Raw genomic sequence first — 27,172 nt, forward strand, 5'->3', positions numbered from 1 at the left:
AATCCGGAGGTCAGGAGTTCAGAGTTTGATCGACCTTTTTGATGGCACAGCTGTCACCCTTTAACCTCCTTTTGTGGTGAAAAGCTGGAGCCAGAGAACCAGAATCATCCTGTGGCTGTTCATTTCTGCTCACACTGCCATGCTACTCTGCCAGAAGGTTCCCCCCACCATCCTCCAAGCGCATATATTATAGAAAATGATAAAGATGGCATACCTATAATTTGAAAACAGATGGTTTGGTTCTTTTGAATATTTATAACAATCAAAAACAATTTCTCCTGTGCCAACCTCGCTATTCACCCGGAGGCCGGCAAGGTGTTAAAACATTCATTTTAATGAAACTGGATGGGAAAGAGGAAAAAAAACAGCTCTTTGTTTTTCCCAGGCGAAGGAGAGCGGTTGAAGTAAATGTTGAGAGGGCAAAGAGGCGACTGTATAGGGGGGAGATGGGAGCACGTACGCATCGGAGAACGACATGCTCGGTGCGGCCCCCAATCTGCTCGAAGTCGTTGTCTTTAACAGATTGTATAAATAAAGAGCCGCAAAATAAAAGAGGTTTATCTGTTTACATCGCCGAGCTCCCCAGGTGCTGATATTCAATAAGCAGCTATCTTCTTTTCCTTTCAAAGGTAAATATCTTTCCCACTGCATGCTCATGGAGTGAGCAGATGTAGAGCTCAGGTGACCTTATAAGTGACCCAAAAAGTTCAGACAAACTCATCGGCATTTGATAAAAAAAATAAAAGTAATTGATTAATTAATAAGAGATAAATCCCCTTCTTTGGTTTAATTTGTTTTACCTGTAGAAGAAAACAATCTCAGATTTCTGCATGTCTGATACTTTTCAGTTAGCTTTTTTCCCCTGGTACTGGGTTTTACTCGATCCCTATATTTTATTTGTTTTGACAAGCTACAGTGTTACTGCATGTTTCACAAGCTTTACTATTATGTCTGCATTTTCCACAATGAGAATCTAAAGTCTCTCTCTCGTTTTCTCTCCCTCTCCCTCAATCAATCTCTCTCTTTCAGAGTATGATTTCCTCCATTGTGAACAGCACTTACTATGCAAATGTGTCGGCGGCGAAGTGTCAGGAATTTGGGCGCTGGTATAAACATTTCAAGAAGACAAAAGATATGATGGGTAAGCAAAACGGAGGGGCGCAAAGTATGGCGCTCACACTTTTGTCTCTTTGCACACACATTCTCTCTCTCTCTCACACACACACACACACACACACACCAGTCACCATTGCAATATGTTCCCTAACCAACCGTCTCTTTGTCTTCCTGCTGTTGCATGAAGCAGAAATACATTTTTATTTTGTTGTCTAATAATTTAAGCTCACTGCAGGCAGTGTTACAGTTACACACAGTGTTAACTTTGCTTCATCCATTATTGCTTTAACTAACACTAATGCAAGAGCCAAAGTGACCCAAGATGTTTTGTTTTTTGTTTGTGTGTGTGTGAGTGAACAAAAGGCAAGTATGACTTCAGCCGGCCTAGTCTAAAATTCAATTAGATTTTCTTATCAAACTTCTACCAACACGTGCTTTATATAATCGCAGAAAAATCCCCTTTGACCTGCCAGGAAATGAGGTTATATAATAGCAGTAGCACCCAAGCTGCAGATAGCACGCCGATATATTTTTATGTCTTTTGATTCAGCAGAACAGCGCTCTGTTGTGAGCTGGTTTAATGCTGAGATATTAGCTTTACCAATCTGTTGAACATTATCTTTTTTCTTTACCAGTGTGCTGCTGCTGCTGCTCGCAGTGATGATAGACACAGATATTATATCAAAATGTTTTCACAGCCTTCCATGCAAATAGTGTGTTGTGATCATATCTTATCTGATGTTTTTTTTCCCCCCTCCATCAGTTAAAGTAGCAACATACACTGGGAACTTTATTTACTCGAGACCTGCTGTACTTTAGTACTCTCTTGCATACACCTACACATTTTCTGTCACAGTTGTTTTCTTTTTGGTTTTATGTTCCTTAAAAGTGGAAGCGCTGCAGCTGCCAGTCCGGCCTCAGTTTTAAATGCTGATGTTTTAAATGTCATATTTCTGCTTAGCTGGAGTGGGAGAGACAAATTGTAGAAAGCCTTAACCCTGTCTTTCTTTCCTCACAACTCTGCAATGTGTGTGTGTGTGTGTGTGTGTGTGTGTGTGTGTGTGTGTGTGTGTGTGTGTGTGTGTGTGTGTGTGTGTGTGCCTCGCTATTTGACTATTCAGGCATGCGTCAACCCTCCCAGCTGGAGGGGTACCTGGGGACGTGTGTCCTCCGTGAGAGCCCACGTGCCAATGCACTAGGTATGTTGCAACATGGGCACACACACAAATACTCACACACACACACTGTAGAGGACTTTGCTTTGGCATTAATTAATTGTGCGGAAACTCAGTATAGCATTACTTTCGGTGATGTCAAACCTGATCCTTACAGCCTTTCTCCTTGTTTGTACCTGTTTCTTGTAATGAGATTATACAGATTAATACACAAAGATAAACACACAGTCACTTTTTGAGAAACTTTCCTTTATACTCAGACTGTGACCTTAACTGCCGTTAACAACCAGACTTTCCAAAAACTGAATCACAATTATAATCTTGATCCAAAAACCAACAACAGTCATTTTAAAGTCACAATTAAAACAAAAAAAAATCGCTCTGTTAACTTTAACCCACAGGCTACACGTGGAAATCTCCATCTCAGTCACAACTAAACTTAGAGTTCCTTTACAATTTGAGAATCAATCTAAATGATTTATGCTTGTCTTTTAAAAAAAAGCAATAATTACTACACAGTTGTGTTTTTTCTTTGTATGATACTCTCTGAGGACTTCGAATCCTGATAAGAACCTAACCACAGATGTGTACGCACACAGAGAAGCAGCGATAGCATCTCAGGATGTACTCGTACACACTCAGATAAACTCACACGCGCGCACGCCATGTTAGCCAAACCTCAGAAGCAAAAACTTTGGCACATGAGCCTCAGGTGCCCACCACATGCCCGTGGCAAAACCTCCTGCCCCAGTCCAACCTCAGTATTTATGATGGGCTGTTGTATGTGGCCACAAATGGCAGCAAGAGAAAAAACACTGGTGAACTGCCAAGCATGAAGGCTGCGAGAGAGAGAGGGGCGGGGGGCACAGCAACCCTTTGTGTTTTGAAAGCAGTGTCTTATGTGACTCTAAATTCACTTCAGCACATCATGTTCAGTGAGTAGCTTTAGCCTGAAGTCAAGGGGAACAAGTACCTGGTCACAGGTACTCTCTGTCAGCTGAAGTGGGTGCCAGCGAGTGAGCGCAGGGAAGGAAACAGGAGCAGGAGTTGGGTCAGTGTCTCTCTCTCTTTCTCGTTCCCTCATTCTCTCGCTCTCTCTCTCACTCCCAGTCACAAACACACACTCCCTCCCTCCCTCAGCCCACATCCCATTCCCATTGTGTGTTTAATCCGGGGCTCTTTTGTGGCAGGATTCCACACGAGGACTCCCGCTTCTGTGGCAGCCTTTTTCTCCCAGGGCCTGCCATGCTCTTCTGTCACCCCTTCTCTTTTCAATTTGCATGGAAATGCCTCCATGTGCCTGTGTGTTTGTGTGTTGCGAGTATGCCCCCCAGCAGTCTGTGTGAGCGAGCATATGCGCACTACGCACATACACACATTCACATATGAGTGAAAAGGCACACCATACCATCAGAGCCAGGGAATGCCAGGGATTATGGAAAGAGATGTGATTATTACCAAGATTTTTATTTTTTGTTGCCCCCCCTCCACATCATTTGTTTTCGACAAACACTCAATAGACCCGTCTTGGCCGGGTGTTTTGTGCTTGCTGACAGTTAAGAAACAGGCAGCTCAAACACACGATTATTGTGGGTATTTTTGGAAAACATCCATGCACTTAATCTTTCATCTGCTGAAAAATTCAGCTTGTTGAAGACCCCCCCCCAAAACCACCCCTTCCCTTAACAGCAATTTATGCTTTTCACATTCTCATACGATGCTTTTCTGTGGGATGTGGAGGCCGCAGCACACTTCTGAGGTGTTAATGTTGCCATCCGTATGAATTCTTAAATACTGCCCCCTCACTCACTCGGCATAGTACATGCAAAGAGCCTCAGCATATGTGAATTCCTTAAAGAGAGGCGGTAACCTGAAAACATTCAGCTGCTCCAAATGCTCATTCACTTCGTTGTGGGTAGCACTTTAAATGTTAAATCATTGTTTTCATCCTCTAAGCACATAATTTAAACCTGTCTTAAAATATTCCCCAGCAGCCATTATGGACTTAAAGATTCCCAAAGCAAGAGATGCTGCAAAAATCTCCAAAATGCCATTAAATGACGGCACATAGAATTTTTTTTTTCTCACAGACAGTTCGAGTCAAAACCGTTTCAGTATTTCAAACAGGGCAGTTCCTCAGGTTACTCGTTCTGTCCTCCAATGTACCCCTCCTTTCTCTCTTCGCTGTTCCAAACATTTTATATTTAAACCATCCTCCCCTAAATATGTCATATTGGCTAGCTTGTGTTCCTTATTTTAGAATTAAGGATGCAAAGAGAGAATCAGTTTAGCTGTATTGCTTTTGCCTCTGTGCATGCACATACACACAAACACGCACATATCACTTCTGTACCTACACACACACACAAGAATTTTTTTTTTCACATGATGAGGCCACAGACATTCTGTACTTAATTTCGAAGGCATGGTTAGTGGAAGACACAGGTCAAACACAATGAGGCTCTTTTATCTGCGTTTCCATCTTTTTCGTTTTTCTCTTTTTTTTACCCGGTCATTGACAGGGAGGAAGAGGCCAGTGGAGAGTTCTGGTTAGGGGGAAGATTCTAACCTCCCGTTGCTTTTCGTTGGTTTCTTAGATATGTGCGAGCTTCACAAATGAATTCCCTTCTCATATAATGTAAACAGGAATGTAAGCTGACAGGCTTAGATTGACTCGAGGCAAACATTTGATCTGATGCAGGCCGGGTCTGTTTCATTTCTTCTGATTAGAGAGTATGACTATGGTGCCATTAAACTGATGTTCATGATTGTTAGATGGCTATCTGCTAGTTTTTCTTTTTACGTCATTCTCCGCGCCTGTTTTTTCCTCCTCTGTTTTCTTTGTGCAATTTAAGCCAATCATTTGTTCGTGTCTATTTTTCTTTGTCTTTCTCCAGCGGAAATGGACGGCTTGTCCGACCTCTCCCCACCTGGCTCTAACCACAACCACAACCACCTGAGTTTTTCCCAGCAGCAGCAGCCGATCCCCGGCAGCACAGCGGAGCAGACTCCTTCGTCGCCGGTGCCGCCGCTGCCTCATGCTCCGCCGCCGCACGGTGGTCAAACGGGAGGCCGACAGCCCCAGCTCCCCGGTCTGCATCACCCGGGCTTGGTGTCCACACCCATCAGTCCCCAGCTGGTCAACCAGCAGCTTGTGATGGCACAGATCCTCAACCAGCAGTATGCAGTGAACCGGCTGCTGGCGCAGCAATCCCTGTCACAGCAGTACCTCAACCACCCACCTGTCAACCGCAGCTCCCACACCAAGCCTCTGGAGCCACAGGTGGCATCGAACACAGAGGTTTCCTCTGAGATTTACCAGTGGGTGAGGGACGAGCTAAAACGGGCCGGCATCTCACAGGCTGTCTTTGCCCGTGTGGCCTTCAACAGAACACAGGTGAGGAGATCGAATTGTAACAGAACTGACCTCAATCAGTGGGTTATATTTAAACTGGAAGAAAATTATAAAAAACATACTGCATCTGCCTACATCATACAGTCTTCATTCATTTTTTATCAATACTGTGTATATTCAGATGTTAATAAAGTATTTAAAATATGGAAAAGGTACCTTTACATCCCCTTAAAGTTCTTTAGTTGTAAAATCAAGTGGCACCGGTGAAATTCAGCCAAATACTCCCAACCAAAATCAAACCAAAAACATCAGCTTTTATCTCCCGTAGTAACACATCAAGTGTATATCTTACAACAACATCCTGTTTGAAAAGGAAGCGTATCACATTATCATTTCTACAATTTCACGAGATCTCTCTCGCTATGAAATGTTAGGAAAGGCTTCTGTATGAATCCACTGCTTATTCATAATTCTCACACACTCCAGTAGTCTAGCACCTCTGCTTCACTTGAAGACAGCTGGCAGGCTGCCATGTGAAAGACCCAGGTTCGGTCATGGCATCCATTCTCTCTCTGCCAAAAATATGTGGTTTCACTGCAGAGTCAGAGGCCTAACAGACATATCAACAGACACACAGATGGCAGCGTTAAAGCCTTAAGACGTACTATCTGTGTTGGGGGGTTGACAACAAATCTCATTACCTCTCCATTTTCTTTGAAGTTCTATATGTGAAAAAGAAAAGGGGGGAAAAAGAGCGATAAGGATCTATTGGAGTTAGAACGTACAGCAACAAAAATTATGTGAGTGTTTGTGTTACTTACTCAGACAGTGGTGGTTTTGTGCAGCATGGCAGGCTCCCACACAAATAGAGCCTTATCGGTGGCTGATGTTAGGAATTAGTCCAACGTGCCTTCGGAGGATTATTTATTAGGTTTGTGTTTCTTCACAAAGTCTGCATTAATAAAAGGACAGGGGAGGGAGGTGTTGGTTAGCAGGGTGAAGAGGCCTCTGTCAGTGCAGGAGGTGGATCAAAGGAGCAGAGGTTGCTTTTTTTTAATGGGGTGGAAACTACTCAACCCAAAGAGACAGATAGAAATGGTTGATGGTGAAAACTGATAAGCATGTTCACACTGAAGAATGCAAACAGACACACACAGAGTTCAAGCATAAAAAGGATATACTGCTAATCTGTCCTCTGACAATGTGTATCCATCAAGTACACAGTCACACCAATAAAAATGTGTGGTTTGTTCACACATGTCTGCATACCACAGACCTGCATATTTTAAACATGACATATATGGCTGCATATATTTTAATAGTCACCGAAGAAACACCGCCAATCGCATATTGCAGTTCTGATCATTAGCCCGAGAGGACTCGAATGCTTTAAAAATAAATAAATAAAGGCACAAATCTGTTTTTACCATCACTTTGTTTTATTACCAAATCACACGTATTGATGGTGAGAGAAGCGGAGCGATGGTTTGCACAGTGTGTGGCCAAGAGCTGATGAAAAGGCCCAATCACACGTCTCTGATAATGGAGTCATCGCCGTCTCATAATGATGGAATTGAGCGCTATTGAAAAGTAAACAGAGGATACACTGATTGCCCGCTGAACAAGACAAGATGTTTCAGGCGAGTAGCTCCGCTCTTATCCAAAGCAGTACACGACTCAAAGAATATGTCCAAGATGTGCTAAATACCACCCATGTGCGATGGGTTCAGAGGCCACACACAAGTTTCAGTAAAGTGGGTTTTTTTCCCGTCATCTCCACAAATGATCATGGATGAAGTGCTTTAGACTGACAGAACAGTATTGTTGTACTTCCAGACAAAAGCCCTGCAGAGAGTCATGAGGATATGATGGGATGATTTTATAACATTAATAATGGACTGCTCTCTGTAGACAAAGCTCCTGCAAGTCTGTGAGAGGTGGAGACTCTCATATAATCAGTTGACTCAGAAAAGAAAGCGTGTGTGAGAGCGTCACAGCTCCATTGTCATTAGAGTCTCCATTTACACTTTACTGTCTTACTTAAGAACCCTCTAATGTGATTATTCTCCTTATTGGTTACCACCGTGACCCCTGCTTCACATCTATTTCCCGCTCTGGGAGCCTCTTACTCTCTCTTCCTCTTTCACTTTTCTTTGATGCTGCTCTCCGTCCACTGCTCTTTTGGCACCTTCTCGTTTCTTTTTCTTTTTTTCTTTTTTTAAATATATATACTAAATGTGGTTTCATCATGTAGGGCTTACTGTCTGAGATCCTGCGTAAGGAGGAAGATCCCAAGACGGCGTCCCAGTCGCTACTGGTCAACCTGCGCGCCATGCAGAACTTCCTGCAGCTGCCGGAGGCCGAACGTGACCGCATCTATCAGGAGGAGCGGGAGCGCAGCCTCACGGCCGCCTCTGCAATGGGCTCCGCTCCGCTCATCAGCACCCCATCCAGCCGACCTGTACAGGTAAATTATTGTTTCTGTGGATGCTCTTCTGTGGTTATACAGCATGTTGTAATAACCTAAAAAAAACTTGCTTAAGTAGAACAGGCCCCTGCTGCTTATAGTGGATGCTGGGGTGGTGGATGGGTTCAACCAGCAGACACACATGCAAAGTTATGGAGCTTAAATACGCCACCAAATTAGGACGGTGAACTTGACATATGATGTGAGATGAGGCTGTGCTCCACTGGTAGCAGAAGTGTGATGGATAAAACACAAAGCATCAGCAGTTGTAGTAAATACTTTGTCAACTTTGGGACCCAAAAATCATGTAGTATTGCCAACCGAACCCAGATGTTTATTGCCATTACCCTGCTTATTAAACTCCACAACTATTCTGTTGTGTGGCCAACTCAAAGAAAACCCTTTCTGCTCCGAGTCAGAGTAATCTGAAATGAAGTGACAGTTCTTTAAAGTCCTGTGGCTGACAAAAAGCAAAGAAAATCTACTTTCTACACGGTTATAGTTTTCAGTGTGCACGCAACACTCAGGGCTGATAAATCTACATTTCTACCCCATAAAACGACATATCTGAAGGGATCTGTTCCTTTGAACTGTTGAGCCAGCTCTGCCGAGATGTTGTTGGTATTTCATGAATGTGTTTACACGCAGTGAGCAACGGGTAAAGGTATGCATGCGTGAGAGCAGGTTGGATTGAGCTGAGAATGTCTGTCCGTCCGTCTTTGTGTTGGGATCACAGACAGACAGACAGACGTGTGAATCAAACCTCGTGACGCGGGCGCTTTTTTAGAGGTGCTGCAAACCACACAAGGTCAAACAAAACGCTATTTCCTTTTTCTTTCTTCTTCAGAAGATTCAGTCAGTTGGTATAAAACATTTGCGCGATGTTAAATATTTATACTGTACAAACACAGGCACCTCATGCACTCATTAGCACACTCTGTTTTCTGGGACAACAACAAGCGTGTGTACAAGAACAACCCCAACACATTGTTTCGTTGCATACTTCACATTCCCCTCTATTGTATCAGCCTCTCCAGAAACACATGGAACAAATAAAAGTCTGTCAGTGGTAAAGAGAACATACTTTACATTCTTCCTGCATGTAAATGAGTTGTGCATCATCCCCGCCCTCACCACACAGGTGAGAATGGTGCACAAATGATGGATAATTTTTTGTGCTAATTTTGACCTTTTACCATGCATTAGGCAGCATTAACAGCCCTCCCGTTTCAAAAAAATAAAGCTCACTCGGTGATGACAAGCTCTGTGAAAGATCAAACATCGTTTAGTCAGTGCGTCTTTCAAAATCGCTTCGTACCACAGCACAACTTTGTACCCTCGCCGCAAATCAGTGTCCCTCATTTGAAAGGTATGTGGCAACTTTCTACCACTTAAGCCCATTTGAAGTGCGGTCAGCTGCATTTGGGAGGTGAGAGGGCCAGACAAAGGCTTCTTCTGTCCTGTCTCCGGTGAAAATTTGGCTTTTATTTAGGTGCGGAGGAGAGTGAGATAGAAGCCCCAGCCCACCCATCTTAAAAATCAATCTTCCCTCTGAAAAGGCTCAGCGTGGTGGCAGTGGCCGGCTGAAAATAAAGAGTCGTACTGTGAAGCAGCGGTGCTGAACTTAAAGCAGGAGCATTTTGCAGTTCACGGCTCATCTTTACAATCTCAGGCTGTGCCGGCACAGGACGGGAACTCAAAGCAGCAGAGTGAACTATCGCACAGGAATTTATTGATGTAAAAAAAGGAAAATAAAAGAAGGTTTTGGCAAAATAATCTGCTTCTAGTGTTCCTGTTAGTGTCCTTAAAGCCAAGGCAGGAACGTGGAACTATGAAGTGCCTGTTAAGTTCATATCAGGCTTATCTTAGCATATCTGCAGTGAGCTCACAGAGCTGCAGAGGCACATAACGAAACAAAATAAAACAGAAATAAATCTCCAAGGCGGAGAATAAAGGCAGTGGCTACAGCATGGTGTAGAAAATTCAAATCCTGCTTTCTGATTTTTATTTTCACATCACTCAAAATACTGTTGGCACATCAGTACAATATCTCAAGGCCTAATATGCTTCACCTGTATGACTTAAACCAATTGACATTTATCATATAGACCTGTTTTCCGTCCTTCCTCTCACGCGCACACACAGATTTGCACACTCATACACCTGGCCATCTGCCAGCCTCTCCTATGAAGCAATGCGGTGTGAATTTAAGCACATAAATCAGACAGGGTGGCAATTGAGCCTGAGACAGAGGAGGGTTTTTATTGGCCTCATAAAAACAGATGCAGAGGTATGTTTCTCTCACATGTACCGATGGCTCGGCTCGACTCTCCCAAAGCCAGTTAGTGCATGTCTCTGCCTTAACAATTTGCTTGACACGGTACCCTCCTGCTCCCGCTGACAAGCCCGTGTCGAGCTGTCATAAAACAGGATAAAAGGCCCAGAAATTCTCAGACATTCCACTTTCACCACAAATTTCAGAGATTGTTTTTTAACACATAAAGGAGCTCGTATTAGGTGTCTAGACAAATACTTGAATATATATGTTTTTTGATCACCAGTTCCATCGTGAGATGGTAGCTGTTGGTGTTATTATGGTTTATTTGAATGCCATTTACTTGTACCCACACCCAACCCTGTCGATGGTTCCTTTCAAAAAGACTCGTATGGAATGATTCATATGCTAATGGTTCTTGGGTAATGCTTTTATTAGGATACTTGTTACCTTGTCAAAGGATTTTCGTCAAGATGCAACAAGCCGCTGAATGAAGATGATTTGATTTCACTTGACTTACATTTATTTTTTAATCACCGGCTTGACATAAGAATAATAACGTTTCACACAACACATCTAAGTGTTTTTGAGCAAAGTAAGGCTGGTGCTGTGTGTGGGTGAAATCTACACTCGAGCGCGCGGGTGTGTGTGTAAGAGTTGGCTGCATGCATGATCATGTGTTCAGACAGATTCCCTTTATTATTATTTTTTCTTATGTGAGCCTGAACAAATATGGTTGTGTTGTGTTCTAGCCCCGAAGGGAAGACTGTAACAGCGTAAGGCCGGAGGATTGGAATCCCCGAATCCCTGTGGGCATTTCACCTGTGAGCAAACAACTTCACCCCTTCACTTCCCCAACCCCAGCACTGCCAACTGAGCAGATACATTCTCATTGAAAATACAAGTCACTCTCATTGACAACAATATCCCTATATCAGTGCAATTTTAGTGTTTTCTATGTTTATGAAGCTGGAAAGTTATTTTTCAAGCGCGAGGCAAATATTAATTTCTCTGTCTATCAGCGCAAAGTGTTATCAGAAAGTCTGGAACAATAAAGTTAAATTACATTACATTACTCTGTTGCAGTATTTAGTAAACCAACTGTCACACAACACTAATAAAAAAAAATCTTCAGACAGAGTAGAGAGTCCAGGTCCACACATGCAATCTAAACCTGCCAAATACAAATAGAATCTTATATCTAACAACATATTAGAGTTTAATAAAACCGGAAAGCCTTTAAATCAAATGTTTGTTCTTTTTATTACCAGGTTAAACCGTCACCGCTGCCCAGCGAGTGGAACGGCAAGGCAGACAGCTGCATCCTCAACATCAACTCCACCATCTACGATGAGATCCAGCAGGAGATGAAGAGGGCCAAAGTGTCCCAGGCCTTGTTTGCAAAGGTGGCGGCCTCCAAGAGCCAGGTAGTGAAATACACACTAAAGAACTGTCGCAAATTGTCCTCTGTGTTTAGGTAGCATAATTTGTTAATTGGATCGTGCTTTCTAAAGTAGAGCTGTACTGATATGCCATAAATCCAAGCCTGAAAGTCCAGACGGGCATACGTAATTGTCCAATGTCCACACACGTGCAGACACAGCCTTTGTGTTTAAAGCCAGAAATTGAGGACCTTTTGTCTCTGATTGGTGAACTCTGGTGAATTTCCTTCAATGCGTGTGTGCAGGAAAACTGTACATCTCCATCAAAGGTTGGAGACGGCGCATAAGGAAACTTAGCTCAGTGTATCAGTGGAGCGATTTATCGTCATAATGACACATGTCTTCTTTATTGTGGGTTTGGAGTTTAGCAGTCGACACTGTTTCAACACCAAACAAACCTGTTTATATTAGCTCCACTCAGTTAGATGATGATGGGAGCCCCTGTCATCTTCTCACAAAGAGCGCAGAGCTCACACAACACAAGCTTGTGTGTGTTGGAAACAGAGGGTGAAAACATAGCGCCAGTTTAACTCTTTATTAAAAGCAATTAAAAATGTAGCACTGAGGACTTATTATTAAAGGTTTTCGTGTGTCTGTCGCAGGCAGAGTTGGGAAGATTTCCACAATTGTGCTTGATGAAGAAGATGGTGGGGGGGAGAAATAGATCACCAAGGGCGGAATAATCTTGAAATATCTGCAAAGGCTTTATTTTTTTCTTGCTGATTAGGATGATTATAGCCCCAGATAGCTTTGTTTTACCAAATTGCAGTTTGATGCACAAACCACTGTTTTTGTTAAGGAGTTCAAAGACTCCTTGGAAGGATAGAGAAAAGGGGGAGAGTGAGGCGGTCGCAGTATTAACTCGCTCATGTCTCTCTCTTCTCAAATGACGGTTTGTCTGGGAACAGGTTTCCATCATGCTGTCTCCACCTCCCTCCCATCTCTCTGTCTTGCCCCTCTACCTCTCTCGTTCCCCCGATTTCTGCCTCTCTTTCATGTTCCATTCATGGCAGGCGGGTGTGAATGTGAATTGAGCAGCAGATAAGAAGTGTGCTAATTATGCCTCTGAAAAGGGGCCTGGGAGAGCACTTATCTCTGGCTCTATCTCGTAATGGGCGCTCCCCGGGCAGCTGGTCCTCCCCCCTTACTACCCAGCCGGCATTGCCACATCTACCAGCACCGCCAGGCCAGCGGCTGCTCCTCCCCAGCAGCACCCACGTACTCTGAAAATCAGATGCTGGGACCCAGCTTTCCGCTGCAGTTTCCTCAAAAATATTCAAAAAAGAAATTGCCAATATATATTTTTTTAATTTAAAGCAGGACAGTGGGTTCATTGTGCTAGTTTCATGCTCTGGGCAGACAGTTCAAGCATTTTTATCTTACTATCCTCAATGCCAGCATCGCAGTCTGGATAAAAAAGGGTTTCCTTTCCCTCAATGCTGTGTATAGTATCACTGTCATACACAAAAGTAAATAAATATGGCACTTTGTGTAGGCAACCGCAGGGCTGCAATGATATGTTAAATGATAGATTAGCTAGTTTGCTCGTCAAGCAATGAGTCAATCATTTTTGTCAGGTCTCGTTGTAAAGACTTGCGGAAAGAGTTAATCACCACAACTGAAATTTACAGACGTCCCTAAACACCTCGCAAACAGGCAAACGGCTATGAAAGGTGATACACAGATATAGCGTTACTGTATTGAATAGACGATGCCTATAAGGATACAATTACTTAACACAAACCATATGGAGCAAGTCTGAGCAGCAGAGCTAATGCTCACTGAGCCAGTTGGTAACTAATCAAATGTAATCTCGCCCTGTATTAATCACTTCCTCTGACATGCAGATAAGGAACAAAGTTGTATTTAGTGAGAACCTTTATTACCATCTTTGTACTCAATTTTACTGCAGTTTTTCGTACAGATTGAAAGTATCCTTGTGGCTTTGAGTGATGAAGCTGCAGTTTACCAATATTCTCTAAATGCCTCACAGACAGGCGATCGGTAGATGTGAAAGTGTAATAGAAGGCAGCTCTTAGTCAAAATACAAAGACTTGACACTGCACTAAATCAGGTCTCTAGCAATACACCCGAAGCAGGTGAACAATTGTCAAGAAATGAGAACAAACCATCCCGCTACCCACACACACACACACACACACACACACAAGCCCGTTCAGCTATCTTAGTGAGGACCTTCATTGACATAATGGTTTCCCTAGCCCCTTACCCTGACCATTAAAAATGAATGCCTAACCCTAAACCTAACCATAACCTAATTGTAATCCTGACACTAAAAATACATTTTGAGCCTCAAACTTGTGAGGACCGGTGTGTGTGTTCTCACAAGTGACTGTTGGTTCTCACAAGTATAGTAGAATGCAGATTTCGGTCCTCACAAAGATAGCTAGACAGGAACACACACACAGATTCCTAAATAGATAAGAACCAAGCAGACGTCCTGTTCTCTTCCTCAGTGCGTCACCTTGGTTCCTGGGAAATTATGACGGCCATTTTTTTCAAAAGATTGTTGCCGATTTAACAAAACCAAGTGATTAGTCAATATAATAGTTATTGATTAATGATGAAAATATTAGTAGATTTTGAACTATTAAACATGAAATATCATATCCAGTAAAAGTGTGCTGCCTTTATGCTAACTGATAAAAGATGGCACTAGTTTTATTTTAACCAGAAAAAATCATTTTAAAATGTGGTGGTTTGTTGTAGAACACATACCCACAATATGCTCGTTAGTGATTAGCAGTGATTTGTTGTCTCTTTAGTCATATTACATATTATTGGCTGCAGTGGTTACTCATTTTTAAAAGAGGTGTTGCTTTAAAAACATTTTTTAGGTTTTTAAAATGCTAGTAAAATGCTTGTCTAAATCAGTGAGAGGAACAGCTGAATGTATCCATTTATAATGTTCAAAATCATCACTTAAGCTTAGGTCAAGAGAGGTTTGCAGCCTTGCAGGGGGAAAAAAATAACCATCCGAGCCGTGGGTAGAGCACCATGCCAGCAGAGACTGCTGGTACTGTGGTTGGTGATGAGGATGGAGGATGGGCTAGACTGGCAGGATGCCCATATGGGGTCCAGGGAAATAATCATGGGGGGAGGGGAAGGAAGAGGCCTCATCACTGAAACTGGCACTGTCCTGTCTGCTTGGTTTGCATTTCAAACTCTGCCTGTTCAGCTCAGCTTAGGGTTTCCCAGTATGTTTACATAAGCACGGGACCAGGTGACTTGGACACATGCGGGTAGGTGCACACCACTTGGTGTATTTAGAGTATCTGAGACAGCCAAGAAGATGAGAACAGATCTGACAATCTTTAAGGAGAGAAAGATGGGAGATGGTGACCTGACGGAGGCCACGGGCAGCAATACTTTGAGTAGAAAAGTTAACCCGAGCCTGCTCATTGGTTCACGCTCCACTGAGCGTGCGGTTAGGTGTGGAGCATGTACTGTGTGTTTTTCTGAGGAGGCACATTGAATGCGTGGACCAGTGCATGTATACTCCAGTGTGCATATTTATGTCGGCTGGTGTTTGGGGAGTTTTTGGAACGCAGCCATTCTGTCCTCTCCTAGGGCTCGTAACCACTGAAGGCCTCTGCCAGTCCTCACCCTCCACATGCACATATTCAACGTTGCGTTTCAATCACTCTTTTACTGCCACATATTCAGAGTAGTAACTATAGAGCAGTGACTCTAACCCGAGCCATAATACTTTATCAGATTAATGTTTGCTATTTACTTGAAGTCAGACCATTCATTTTTTTAAGCAATCCACAAAGCCATTCTGATTTATTAGGATACATATTGTGTTTACTCTTTGATAAAATCGAAATCATTATTCATGATCCGTTCCTCAATGATTCAGACTGATCGAACGCTCCAAGAATGCTCCATCTCCATTTAGCTTCAGGAGATGTCAGACTTGGAGAAAACAACTGCGCGCTGCTGGTTCAAATCCAGCGTTGACACTGCCAGAAGTTGTGCTATTTGCCAAACGGCCCATTTCATTTTAGCCTGCAGAGGTGCAAGCTATGATCTGGATAGCTTGGAGTTGATGTCAACATTATTAACTGGCTCAGTAGGGCTAGTGCACTATCTAGCAAGCTGCAGTGCTTTGTTTTCATTCATGTTAACAGGGGAGGCTTGCTGTGTTGGCTAGCCTGACGGAGAGGGCAGCTAATATTCAGCTGAGCGATGGGAGGTCGGCTGAGGGTGGGGTGGAGCGGATCGGGGGCATTCCTTTGACACGACTTTTATGTCTAAACATTCCCAACACTTCCTGAGAGGAACTGTGCGGTGGATGGAATCAGAGTCCCTGCTGTCATAAAACAAGCACCCTGGGAGCCCTGCGCACTGCGGGGCTCAAAGCCCTCCGACTCCTCAATGGCCAGTGGAGTACAGAACGCAGTCAACACCACAAACGGCGCCCTCCCTCCCCATCTCTCTTTCTCTTTCTGTCTCCCTCTCTCACTCGCTCATTCTCCCCTGGAAGAGGCTACGCTAATTAGCCAGGCTCTAATGAGACAGAATGGCACTGATCTGGTCCGCCGCTGCGCCACCGGGGGGGCCGAGCAGGGGGGCTGGTGCAGTAGGGGAGAGAGAGGGGGGGGAGGTTGGTGTATGCCATCTGTCACCCTGCACCCGCCTGGCACGGCAGTCCCTGGAGTGGAGGAGGGGAGTGGTGGGGGGCCGGTGATGGTGGGGAGTGAGTGCCTCGTTGGTCTAAGGATATGGACTATTGGGTGAAGGTGGGTGGAGGCGGCGGGTGGGGATACTGATAGGAGGAAGGGAGGGTGACCGCATAACTGTGACTGCTTCATGTTTCCAAAGTTGCTAATTTCCTGTTACGGGTAGAATCCGCTTAGTGGTTTTACATGTTTTATATGGACATGAAAGCTTTTCTTAGCTTTAATCTCAGCCAACTATACCAAACCAGACACACACATGCAGCTCTGCTCCATCCAGTGGCTGCTTTACAAGAGGGGCAGATGGCTGACCTTTTCGGTGTCTCTGTCTAGATTGTGACCGTTCAGAGGTTTGTCTGTTGTGAGGAGCTGCTCGGGGTCGGAATATTAAAAGTCGCGTTTTGCATGAAAATCGTGGCATCCATAGATCGTCAGAATCGACAGTGAAGATGTTACACTGGTACTTGTTACAGTTTTGCATCGCTTCCCACAAGTTTGACTTTTACTGTTACAGCAGTGCTGGCATCAAGTCTTAATTTTTGTTTGTGTGCTTCTCCTCACCTCTCTCTCTCAAATTAGGCAGATCAGAGTGAGCATATCACAGCCCCTGGGGATCTAAAAGGGCCGTGACTGTTTATTAATTGATTTATTTATTTATCTCCCGTGCCTGCTTGGTTATTAGGTTGCCATGGGAAACAGGCTAGGCCAGATCCCCTCCATTATTAAAGACACAATTTCTTGAACTGGAGACCCAGCTGTCTGAATAATTAATTTAGTGAACGAATTATCTTGCAAACGGTAAGTCTTCCCCTCCCTCTGAAATGAGCCTTTCTCTTATTGTTTAATGGACAGTGGAATTCCCACCAGCCTGTTTTCTGAGCCCTCCTCCTCTTAGTGGGAGCACGGGGTCTCACTGAGCATGCTCAGAGCACTTTGTGTCTCTCCTGCCATCTCTCTCACTTACGCCTTACGTGCCACCTCTCACCCCATCTGTCTCCAACCGCACAACTCCCTCCCCCCTCGTCGCCCACCTCCTTCCCTGCAGTCCAAACTAGGAATCTGCCCCGACTGTCAAGACTCCAAATTGTCTCATCCTCATCACCTCTAGTACATTACTGTATGACAAATGTTTCGTGGAGCACAGCAGCTGTTAGCCAGTTCGCTACATAACTGAAGTAGCACTAGAGCTCTCTCGATAAACAAGCCTAACCGATGCTTATTCTGTCACACAGCTCACATCACTAGTTCTCACTGTTTTCTGGCTTGTTAGAAAAAGTTACTCCTATTCCACTGACAGGCACAGGGTTTTGCTAGCTTTTTCTTTCCTGCAAATGTTAGCAAGCTAACCCACTCCCACTGTCTCCACTTCTCCTGACAGACCACACAGGGCTTGTTCTGAGGCCCATTCTCGCTAATCTGATCAGGCAGGCAAATACGCCGGGAAAAGCGCTTTAATGATCCCCCTAATTACCTCAAGTCAATACCAACTGTATTATTAGACTCGGGGAAAATATTCCATTAGGGTGCCCCCCGTGGGAGTCCCCCCTGTGCGCGCTGATGTCACGCGCTGCGCGCCCCCTACGCTTGTAATTAATTTTATTTACACACGCAGGAATGCACAAGGTCGCACCTGCAGCCCGGAGCCGCCCGACTCGGCCCGCCTAATCAGATCTGTCATAATTACCATTCTGCATGCTTCTGACACACGCCGGGAAATATTTCAATTTAACTACAGCCACTAGCTCCGGCAGATGCAGCGTGAGAGAGAGAGAGAGTGTGTATCTGTGCTAGTGTGCGTGCATACAGAGTGTGAGAGAGGGGGAATTGCATGGGGAGATATTAGGACCTATCTAAGTCCTCATCCTGCTTATGTTCACTTGGTTTTGCTAGCATTATTTGTTCTCCTCTCTGTCTTTCAAAATCTCCTCTCTGTCTCTTTGCTTCCTCTGAGGATGACTGCCTCTCACTACTAATCACTTTATCCACATTGAATTCTATTAGTAGGTAAATTTACAATATACTGCATGAACTGAGCCTGACGAAGGGCTTCCAGCCATGTTTCACAGAGACATTTGAGGTTTTTCAGCTATTTTCTCAACATTTGAAAATTGTGATTTTATTTTAAGACAAGTCCCTTCAAATTGAACAGGAAACAAAAAAAACATATATCTTTTGTCTGCCTTTAAATATTTGATCAGTTTCACTAAAATCTGCAAACTTGTCAACAATTAAGAACACTTATTTAGCTGACATAGACAATTTGCAGGTTCCCTGCTATTTCAATCCCTAATTCAATAAGATCAGTCATGATTTATCAGCTTAATTATGCTTTAATATTAGCAATTAAACCCCAGATTTGAATTAAATCTCAATCAAGCTCTTATAATTGATGGAATCAGACTCCATGTAGGTGCTTTCTGCGTTTGTAATGTTGCTGCAGTTGTTGATTATCTGCAGTTCATCTTCGATGTGTTTGTTGTCTTGTGTGCATTCATCCTCCATCTGCCTCAGCAGTATTGAATAGAAAAGATTATAAACAAGAGGTAAATTTGTGGATGGAGAACAGTGTTTGAACATTCAGTGTGGCTGTGCAGACAGTGCGGATATACAAATATCAGCCCACCACCAGGCTAAACTAGATTATGGTGCAATTTCAACAATACTAATATTTGATACAGAGAGACACGTGTACTGTAGCATCATCAGTGACTCCATTTTCAGCCATTTTGTACACATGAAAAATCTGTGGTGCTTTCCTGGACAAAGAGTCCACTAAAATGTGAAGTTTACCTTCTTAGGAGAGAAAATATATTTCCTGCAAGTGTTTGGTCAGGACTGAGCAAAATATTACAACAGTTTAATTTGTGGATATGCAAATTATAACAATTTTTTTCCTTGGGCTCGGGCAGCGCATTCATCCTGCAGACAATCAGGATTTTCTGCAGGAGGATGACTGTGGGAAAGTCCCTGGTCGTACAATTGTTACTGTGTTATGTGCAGTTGTGTGTGAAGAACTTTGCTGGAAAAGAATAAAATGTGTGGTTAAAAAAAAACGAAACTGTAACCACACAGATGTTTAATGTGCTCCATTTTTGATGGACTGGTCATTTGCCTTTGGTTATTCTTTATGCTCCATCTGCCTCTATTTGGTTGCTCGAAAATACCCTCAATGCTTTATTGGTTCGGCAGCCATGACGTAAACTGCCACACAGAGCTAGTCGGTATTGTTTCTGGGAAGGAGTGCTGACACAGAGAGAGGGCCATTTCCTGCACAGTCATGCCTCGCCCTCACAATGTGCGTCGCGTTAGCTGTCAGTCTGTTATTGTTGTCAACTTGCTTATTGTATCTGGAGAGGTCGCGACCCCTCTTCAGAAAACGCTCGCTGTTTGGCTAAGACTTCTCCGTGTCACAGCTCGAATTGAGATTAAATGTTTGGCATGTATGATTCAGACTGGCGAATCTCTCTCCTAAAGCTCAGCCACTGACATCCTCACAAAAGAAGATAGTAACACAATCTGGCAACCACAATCTGGAAAGCATCCTCTCTGACAAGACATCAGAGTCGTATCAACGAGATTTAATAACTCAAAAAAATAGAGTTTTAAAGGCAAGTTTCTAAAGATTTAGATGACTCAGTTTTTAATCCTTAAAAGCTTTCCTTAAGAAAGAAGCGACCGTACTAGAAATTTCATCATTAATTTCTGCAGTTGCAAATCCAGCCATCCTTGGGGCCTGTCTGTCATTTTACAAAGATGGTCGTTTGATCCGTTTGTTTTGTAGTCTGCCTCCTTCATGAGGGCCTAGGACCTGCGTGTGAATTAGAATCAGATGGTGAGGTTATGAAAAATTATGCAGAGGTAAATAAAAATGTGGCTTAACAATAAATTCAACTCTTTGATCACCATCTGGTGAACAGCCTTAGATACGATACAAAGAAGGGGGTATATTATTAGAAAGTAATAAATGCACTGAACGTTTTTCTCTCGATCCGTTGGAAATGCCTCATACTTTCAGTGCCGTGTTGTCTTCTGTAGTTAATATCCACTCATGAGTTGCTTAGAGAGGCAAACTAGTGATTTGGTGGGTCCCTAGTTTCTCCAGAATTGATCAGATTTAGTACTGGCTCTTTAGTATTGGCGTGGTCTTTCTCAAAAACTATGCATCAAGACATAAAGTCTAGCCAGAAGCGGCATTATAAATGCAACATGAAACAGAGCTCAGTAATCTCCTTTTCAGCAACATTGGATACATTAGTATTTTGTCATATAGCAAAGCCATTTCCAGCACAAACCTTCTCTTAAGTAAAAGAAATAATGCAAACACGATTACTTTGCATTACTTTGGATATATGATGAATGCACAGTTCAGTAATCTTTTCCATTCCAGTAGCGAGACAAATTTGTATGTTCAAATCTTGCTAGCAGACATTTTTAGTGCAAATCTTGCCCTTGTCCTGATCATCTGCCTATCACACGGAGAATGAAAGAAAATAAACACGATTACTTTGGCTACATAATAAATTCCCCGCATAACCCAACATATTCATCTAGCTGCAGCGGTGCAACGATAATCAATGTGGTAAATCCTTAGCTGAACTGCAAATTAATTCCTTCCCTTTAAGCATTGATCACTGGATCACCCCCACAGAGGAACATATATTTGGATTAAGGCCTGTCCTTTTGTTAAAGGGCTAGATGAAGTTTGTGCGAGTTTGTACGTTTGCTCCGAGAAGGCAAACTACACAAACACAATTGAGTTGAACTTGAAGAAGTGTACATTTTTGTCACAGAGTTCATCTGTTACAAGAGATGGGAACAATGTGCTCTTAGTATATTTTTTGGCCGTCCTTCCAATTGCCACTGCAGTTCAATTAAGGCTACTGACCCCGTTTCCACTGCCTTTTCATCCTCACTGTATGCCAGAAACAATTCGTACAGTCAAAGCTTTTTCTGTTTGCTTATAAAGACCCACACGCCGCAAAGGAATCTGGCCCAGAAATGTGCAGTCAATTATTGCTTATTGTTGCGGGAGATTCGCATATGCCGAAGCATCGGGAACATCTCAAGACTCCACCGTCGTCAGCAGATGGGCGTCCACCATGCCGTAATGTATTTACAACATGGCGCACGTTACCTCGCAGGGTTGAACCTGCGTGCGCAGACGCTGGATTGGTGTGCTCGGGGAGGAGAAACAGGTTTGAACATACCGTGTTATCGGCTGCGTTTATCTGCATAGTGTTGCCTGCCAGTGCTGGGCCTCTGCCAGGTTCAAGGAGGAGGAAAGACAGTGATGCATTGTCTTCCCCTTTCTTTTAGCTCGCTCCCTTATTCAGACACAGGAGGTTTGTCTGGCTGTCTCAGAAACCGTCTTCTCCTCCAACCAGCCAGCCACAACAATAGCCACAATCATTTCTTCATCACCGAGTTTCCCTTTTCATTTTTTTGTGTCATCTTGGCCTTTTTTGTCCAGATGGTTAAAATCCAAATGGTGCTCAAAGTACTTTTTGTTGGGTTGAATGTGAGGCATTATTTTTGGTCACGCAGTAATCTGAGAAAGGAGGGCGGGAAAAACCTCAAATGGCAAATTGATGGACATCTGTTGGCTTATTTTAGTTATTTATTTTTGCAGTGGCCGAGGTCAGCTTGATGGGGCTGATAACAAGCAAATGAGATTAGGGGGAAGGTGTTGGTCCAGGCCATGTGACAGACCTCTCCCTGTCTGTCTGCCTGTCTGTCCACTCGGCCTGTCTCACAGCAGAGCCAGATTTTTTTTTAAACGTTCCTCCTTCCATGTTGGGGGTGTTTGCAGCAGTAGTTTGGTGGTGAATGGGTGGGTGGGTTGAGCGGTGAATACCATGCTGTTCTCTGACAGAGCAGGCCTATGCTCTCATTGGCAGCTTGTGACTGCAGCACACATACACGGTGTACTGCATTGCATAGCTGGGTGAATCTTGCGCATGAATTCAACTATTGTGTTGCAAGGAAACCGTTTCTCTCAGAACACCCGGTTACTATTTATATCAATATTATACAATGGTCTGCTGAAGCTCATGGGGCTGTGCTCAGATCTGACCTCTAGGGCCCCGAGGTGCTCTTTTAATTTGGCACCCCATGACCCCGTAGCCCCATGAGCCACCGGTCATGTCTGTTTCAAAACAAGAAAAAGAATCCTTGATTGTCAGTCCAGTTGTTTGAAAGTAATTAATAATTAAGCAACAATGACCCAGAGGCAGTGGATTACAGCGCAATATTGTTGCAGGTGTGTGCCAGCATAGCAAGATAATCCTATGCCTTTCAGTACTTATTGCTTCAATGAACCTGTTTGCAGCATCTGTGAGTTCAACTGAGAGATGTGCTTTGTATCCAAATAAACTGCCTTTCCAGTTCACTACTTAATCTGTGATTTCTGAGGTTATCTAGGTTGGAAAAAATGTGTTTGGATAGACGGATATTTGTATAGTGCTTTTCTAGTCTTGCTGACCGCTCAAAGCGCTTTTTATACTACAAGCCACATTCACCCATTTATGAAACATTTTTTTCACTTTAAACACTCGCATGCTAATAGCTACACGTGGGGGCAATTTGTAGTCCAGTATTTAGAGTATGCTAAGGACAAGCAGCCTGAGAACTGACCTCTGCTCTCCTGAGCAATAGCTTTCTTTATTAGGTCAGCTGTAAAGCTGTTTGTCCTTAAATGCATAGTAAATATGATTTATTAACCGTTAAAGTGAAGGTTAATTGTCAGTAAAAAGTCAGAATGTCATGAAGAATTGCAATTTTTGGGGTCAATGTTGTGACTTTGAGGTCAAACTAATGATTCAAATGAAAACAATGCAACAGTTTTCACCCGAGAGAAAATTTAGTGGAAAACTGTAAAAGGCCTCTACTTTGTGGCGTTTTCCAAAAGTGCAAGTGATTTCCCACCATGGGCAAATTACAGGTGCGGCAGACGCAAAGGAGAGTGAGGAAAATGAACGTTTACACCGGTTTTAGGTCACCGTTCGCTTCCAACACAGACATTTGTTAAGTTTGGTCGTCGTTTTTCTGCTGGGTGTTGAGTTCTAGCTTGGCTGACATTGTTTTCTGCGGTTGCAAACTGTGAGGGGGGATGAGAGGTGCGAAGATTAGAACTGTAGAGTCCACCTAATAAAAATAAATCTGTTACTTCTGTTTCTGATATGAATGTAGGTTTGCTGTAACTGATCATTATCAAAGTTATCAGCCAAAGACAGTGTAGCAAGTATAAGTAGACTTTTGGTTCCTGTTGCTGCAGCATTTTGTAGTCATGCGATATGAGAAAATGCCTTTACAACAATGTTGTTGTGAAACACTTTGAGAGAGCGCCGTATTCTCTATTGGTCGTCAAACAGGCCTGTTCTGAACTACCTGTTCTGTTTATTTATAGAGAGCCCTTAATGATCTTCAACAAAACACTGAGTACACTGCATTGAAGAGCCCTAGATTTTTGTTTTCTGGGCCGTATTGGAACACTTTAGTGGTAGGGGCAGCAAGTTCCATGATCCAATCAAGAGCAGTTGGTGCTTGTCAGCTGCAGTGGAGAGGCTCAACAAATTACATTAAACAATAAAGGGGAAAACTGATTTGAAACAGTATGGTAATATCAGTGGAGTGCGGGAATGTTGAACATAAAGTCTCGTTGATGGGGTAATTTTTGTGAAAAATAGTCATATTTAAGTAGGTTTTATATCAAATAAATTTCATGGTATGCCATATTTTACAGTACATTTGTTACTTTACTTTATCCCAACTTTATTTCTTCCAAAGTTCAAGAGGGAGCTGCTCACTTCTTTCTCTGTCTCGCTCTCGTTGTCCCTCTCCATCTCTGTCCTCTCTGCCGTCCCCCTGCCTCTGCCTGGACTGTGGAAGCAATGCAATTAGACAAACACAAACAGAGCTCTTGAAGCTGGAAAGTGCTGACTGTCCACTGTCCGCAGTGTTGGACAGGGGCGGCGTTTAAAAACATTCTTTTCTTCCTGGCACGTGATTCTTCCTTCAGCATCGTCTATGGCAGCCCAGAAACAGTCGAAAGCAAAAAAGAGAGAAAAAAAGCCACACTTGTGAACTAATAAACTCTGTACTTTATTTCATCAAATGGACTTCCTGGCATTGGAATGGAGTTCACGTCGCGCCTTTGTTTGATTGGCTCTGCTACTTTGGGTTTAATCCTGCTGGTTTGGGGAGTGTTTGAGTTGGATTACTCCATCGTTGGGCTGGGGTACTGTTTCTCTGGCTTTGACAAGATGGTGTGTGGTGGTTTGTGTGCGTCTGTTTGTGTTTTGTTTTTTTTGGGGGGGGGGGGTGTCTGTGTGTGTGTGTGTGTTCTTCCTCACTACCGAATCAGCTGAAACCACAGACAGCCCAACTGGAGTGCTGTCCAAATCCCTCTGCATGCAAATTAAAAACGCAACAATAAACGTGGCAAAGGAACAAGGTGGGCACGCAGGCTTTATGGCCCCCTCTCCCCCACCTTTCTCTCTCTCCTTCCCTCCCTTTATGTCTCTCTCTCTCCCTCTCTTTCTCCCCCTCTCGCCTTCCTCCAAAACCCCTCCTGGGTTTGATGTGGCTTATGGGAGGAGTTGGAACAGGGGACAACCAAACTGCTGAGTTATCTCTTGCATGCAGTGTGGCGGCGTGGCTCTGCCCTCTGTGTGTGTGCATGTGTGTCTGCGTGCAGACCAGCAGCACGGTGTAATCCTGTGGAAATGAAAGGTGCTGCCGCGCACTGGCCGGGAGATTACAGCGCCGCTCTGTCGCGCTGCCAGGACAGACTACCCGGCTGAGAGAGCGGCCCTCTGTAACACACACACTCACACACCTCGCTGTCTGTCTTTGACGCCGCGTTTCCTCCTCGCTGCTTTTTGCTCCGCGGCCATCCCTCCTTCTTCATCCTCTCTTGTTCCTTTACAGCTCTCTTCTAGCTTCACTACAATTTCATGCCCACATCACTGCAGGCCCCCCCACTTCGTTACCCTTCTCTCTCTCCCACGCAGCTCTTCAGTGCGTTATTTCCTTTCACTCTTACTCACACACTCACACACTGGCCTGCTGAGGTTTAGGTCATCACGTCTGACCACGTCACTCAGCCCCTGTAGAGCCCTTCTGTCTGTGCAGTCCTCAGTCTTTCACTCGGCTCCATGAGCAAACATAAACACACATTTAGCAACTGTGACCGTGAGGCGTTTCTGTTTGTAAAGAAATGAAAGGGAAGTGAGATTAGTAGTTAGAATCAAGTAACACCGATGTTACCGACACTTTAAATAATAGTTTGACCAAGCAACAGTTCTGATCATTTTCTATTTTTATTGTGTTCTCCCTTTATACTGGGGAAGCAACCATTTTAAATTTTTCATATTTTGAAAACAAAACGTAGCCTGACTTTGCTAAGTCTTCATGTTTTTGCTGATTACGTGGATGTCAGTCGACATCAGCAAAATCTGATGGTACCAATAATAAGCTGACATGTTGGTGCATCGCTACCTGCAGCTGTTTTTATGAGCAATAATCCTGCCCACTGATTTCTTGGTCATTTCAATTTATCATTAGATTCATATGTGTATTGCATCTTGATCTTCAAACATCCAATGAACACATGAACTCGAACATCTTGATTATTTTAGCAACTGATTAGTTCCCTATTTAAACAACAAAAATTTAATATAACAAAGAATAAAATATCAAAGCAGTAGGGCTGAACGATATATCGCATTTGCGATAATATCGCGACATGATCAAGTGCAATTTTCTAACCGCAAAGGCTGCGATTATACTGCGATTATAAGGCTGTCCAAATTACTACCATATCCCAGAATTCATAGCGCGGCCCAGCCAAACTCCAGTTTCCAGCAATGGCGGCCGCTACTAAGTTTTAAAATTACTCATACTAATCTTTCTGGGTCACAAAATAAACTTTTAACATATTTTCAGGCGAGAAAGTAGTTGTGTAAACATCAAATATCTGCTCGGTTTATCAAGATATCCCATATTTGCAAAAGTGCTTCGACGTTTTCAGAGGCGTCTGCTACCCACCAGCTCGACAGCTAGCCGGGAGCTCGAGGGTTACTGATGCGGCCGAGAACGGCACAACTCCCGGCACATCATTTTCAGATCACCGCGGAGTTTCGCTGCTCGGGTTAAACGTAATATATAAGTCACTTAGACAACCTAAAAATGTTATTGTTGGGCTTTTTTCAGTGTTTTGTTTGTTCGTGAGTAAATCGGTTTGGCTGAGATTAAAGTTATTAGATTAGATAAAATAAAACTTTATTAATCCCCCGGGTGGGTTCCTCCTTGGTTTTCACACAGCTGACTAAACGTCAAACAGAAAACTTATTAAACAGAAGTATGAGACAGTCGAGAATTTACGCCAGTGTCTGGTTATATTTTAGATAGCAAGAAGCAGACGGCGAGTTTATTAAACTCCACCGAGACAGCGGTGACGCTAATCAGAACTAGACCGTCCAATTTCATGCCTTTAAACTTTAAAGGCGTGTTTGTGTGTGTGTTTATACAATTGCTATTATGTTTGCACTTTATGTGTAATGTTACTGACTGCAGAGATCAGCAAGATGTGTGTATTTTTTATTTATTAGTTTTATTTATTTAATATTATTTTTTAATT

At 43.4% G+C, this 27,172-nt stretch overlaps 1 protein-coding gene across 4 annotated transcripts in view; it reads left to right on the top strand.

The window, feature by feature from the left end:
* The window catches only part of satb1b (SATB homeobox 1b), a 59,217-nt gene that overhangs the window by 26,617 nt on the left and 5,428 nt on the right, over window positions 1–27,172 (top strand). For all 4 annotated transcript variants that reach the window (XM_085472224.1, XM_085472225.1, XM_085472223.1 and 1 more), the window contains exons 6-11: window positions 1,030–1,141; window positions 2,238–2,315; window positions 5,189–5,688; window positions 7,901–8,113; window positions 11,141–11,212; window positions 11,660–11,815. In XM_085472224.1, the coding sequence (XP_085328350.1) occupies window positions 1,030–1,141; window positions 2,238–2,315; window positions 5,189–5,688; window positions 7,901–8,113; window positions 11,141–11,212; window positions 11,660–11,815 (1,131 nt within the window). The remainder of the gene's footprint in view (window positions 1–1,029; window positions 1,142–2,237; window positions 2,316–5,188; window positions 5,689–7,900; window positions 8,114–11,140; window positions 11,213–11,659; window positions 11,816–27,172) is intronic.

The sequence above is a fragment of the Copadichromis virginalis genome, linkage group LG11 (genome assembly GCF_057382275.1).
Source record: "Copadichromis virginalis isolate Kocher_CV1m ecotype Utaka linkage group LG11, C_Virginalis_male_GT1.1, whole genome shotgun sequence".
Classification (NCBI taxonomy): Eukaryota; Metazoa; Chordata; class Actinopteri; order Cichliformes; family Cichlidae; genus Copadichromis; species Copadichromis virginalis.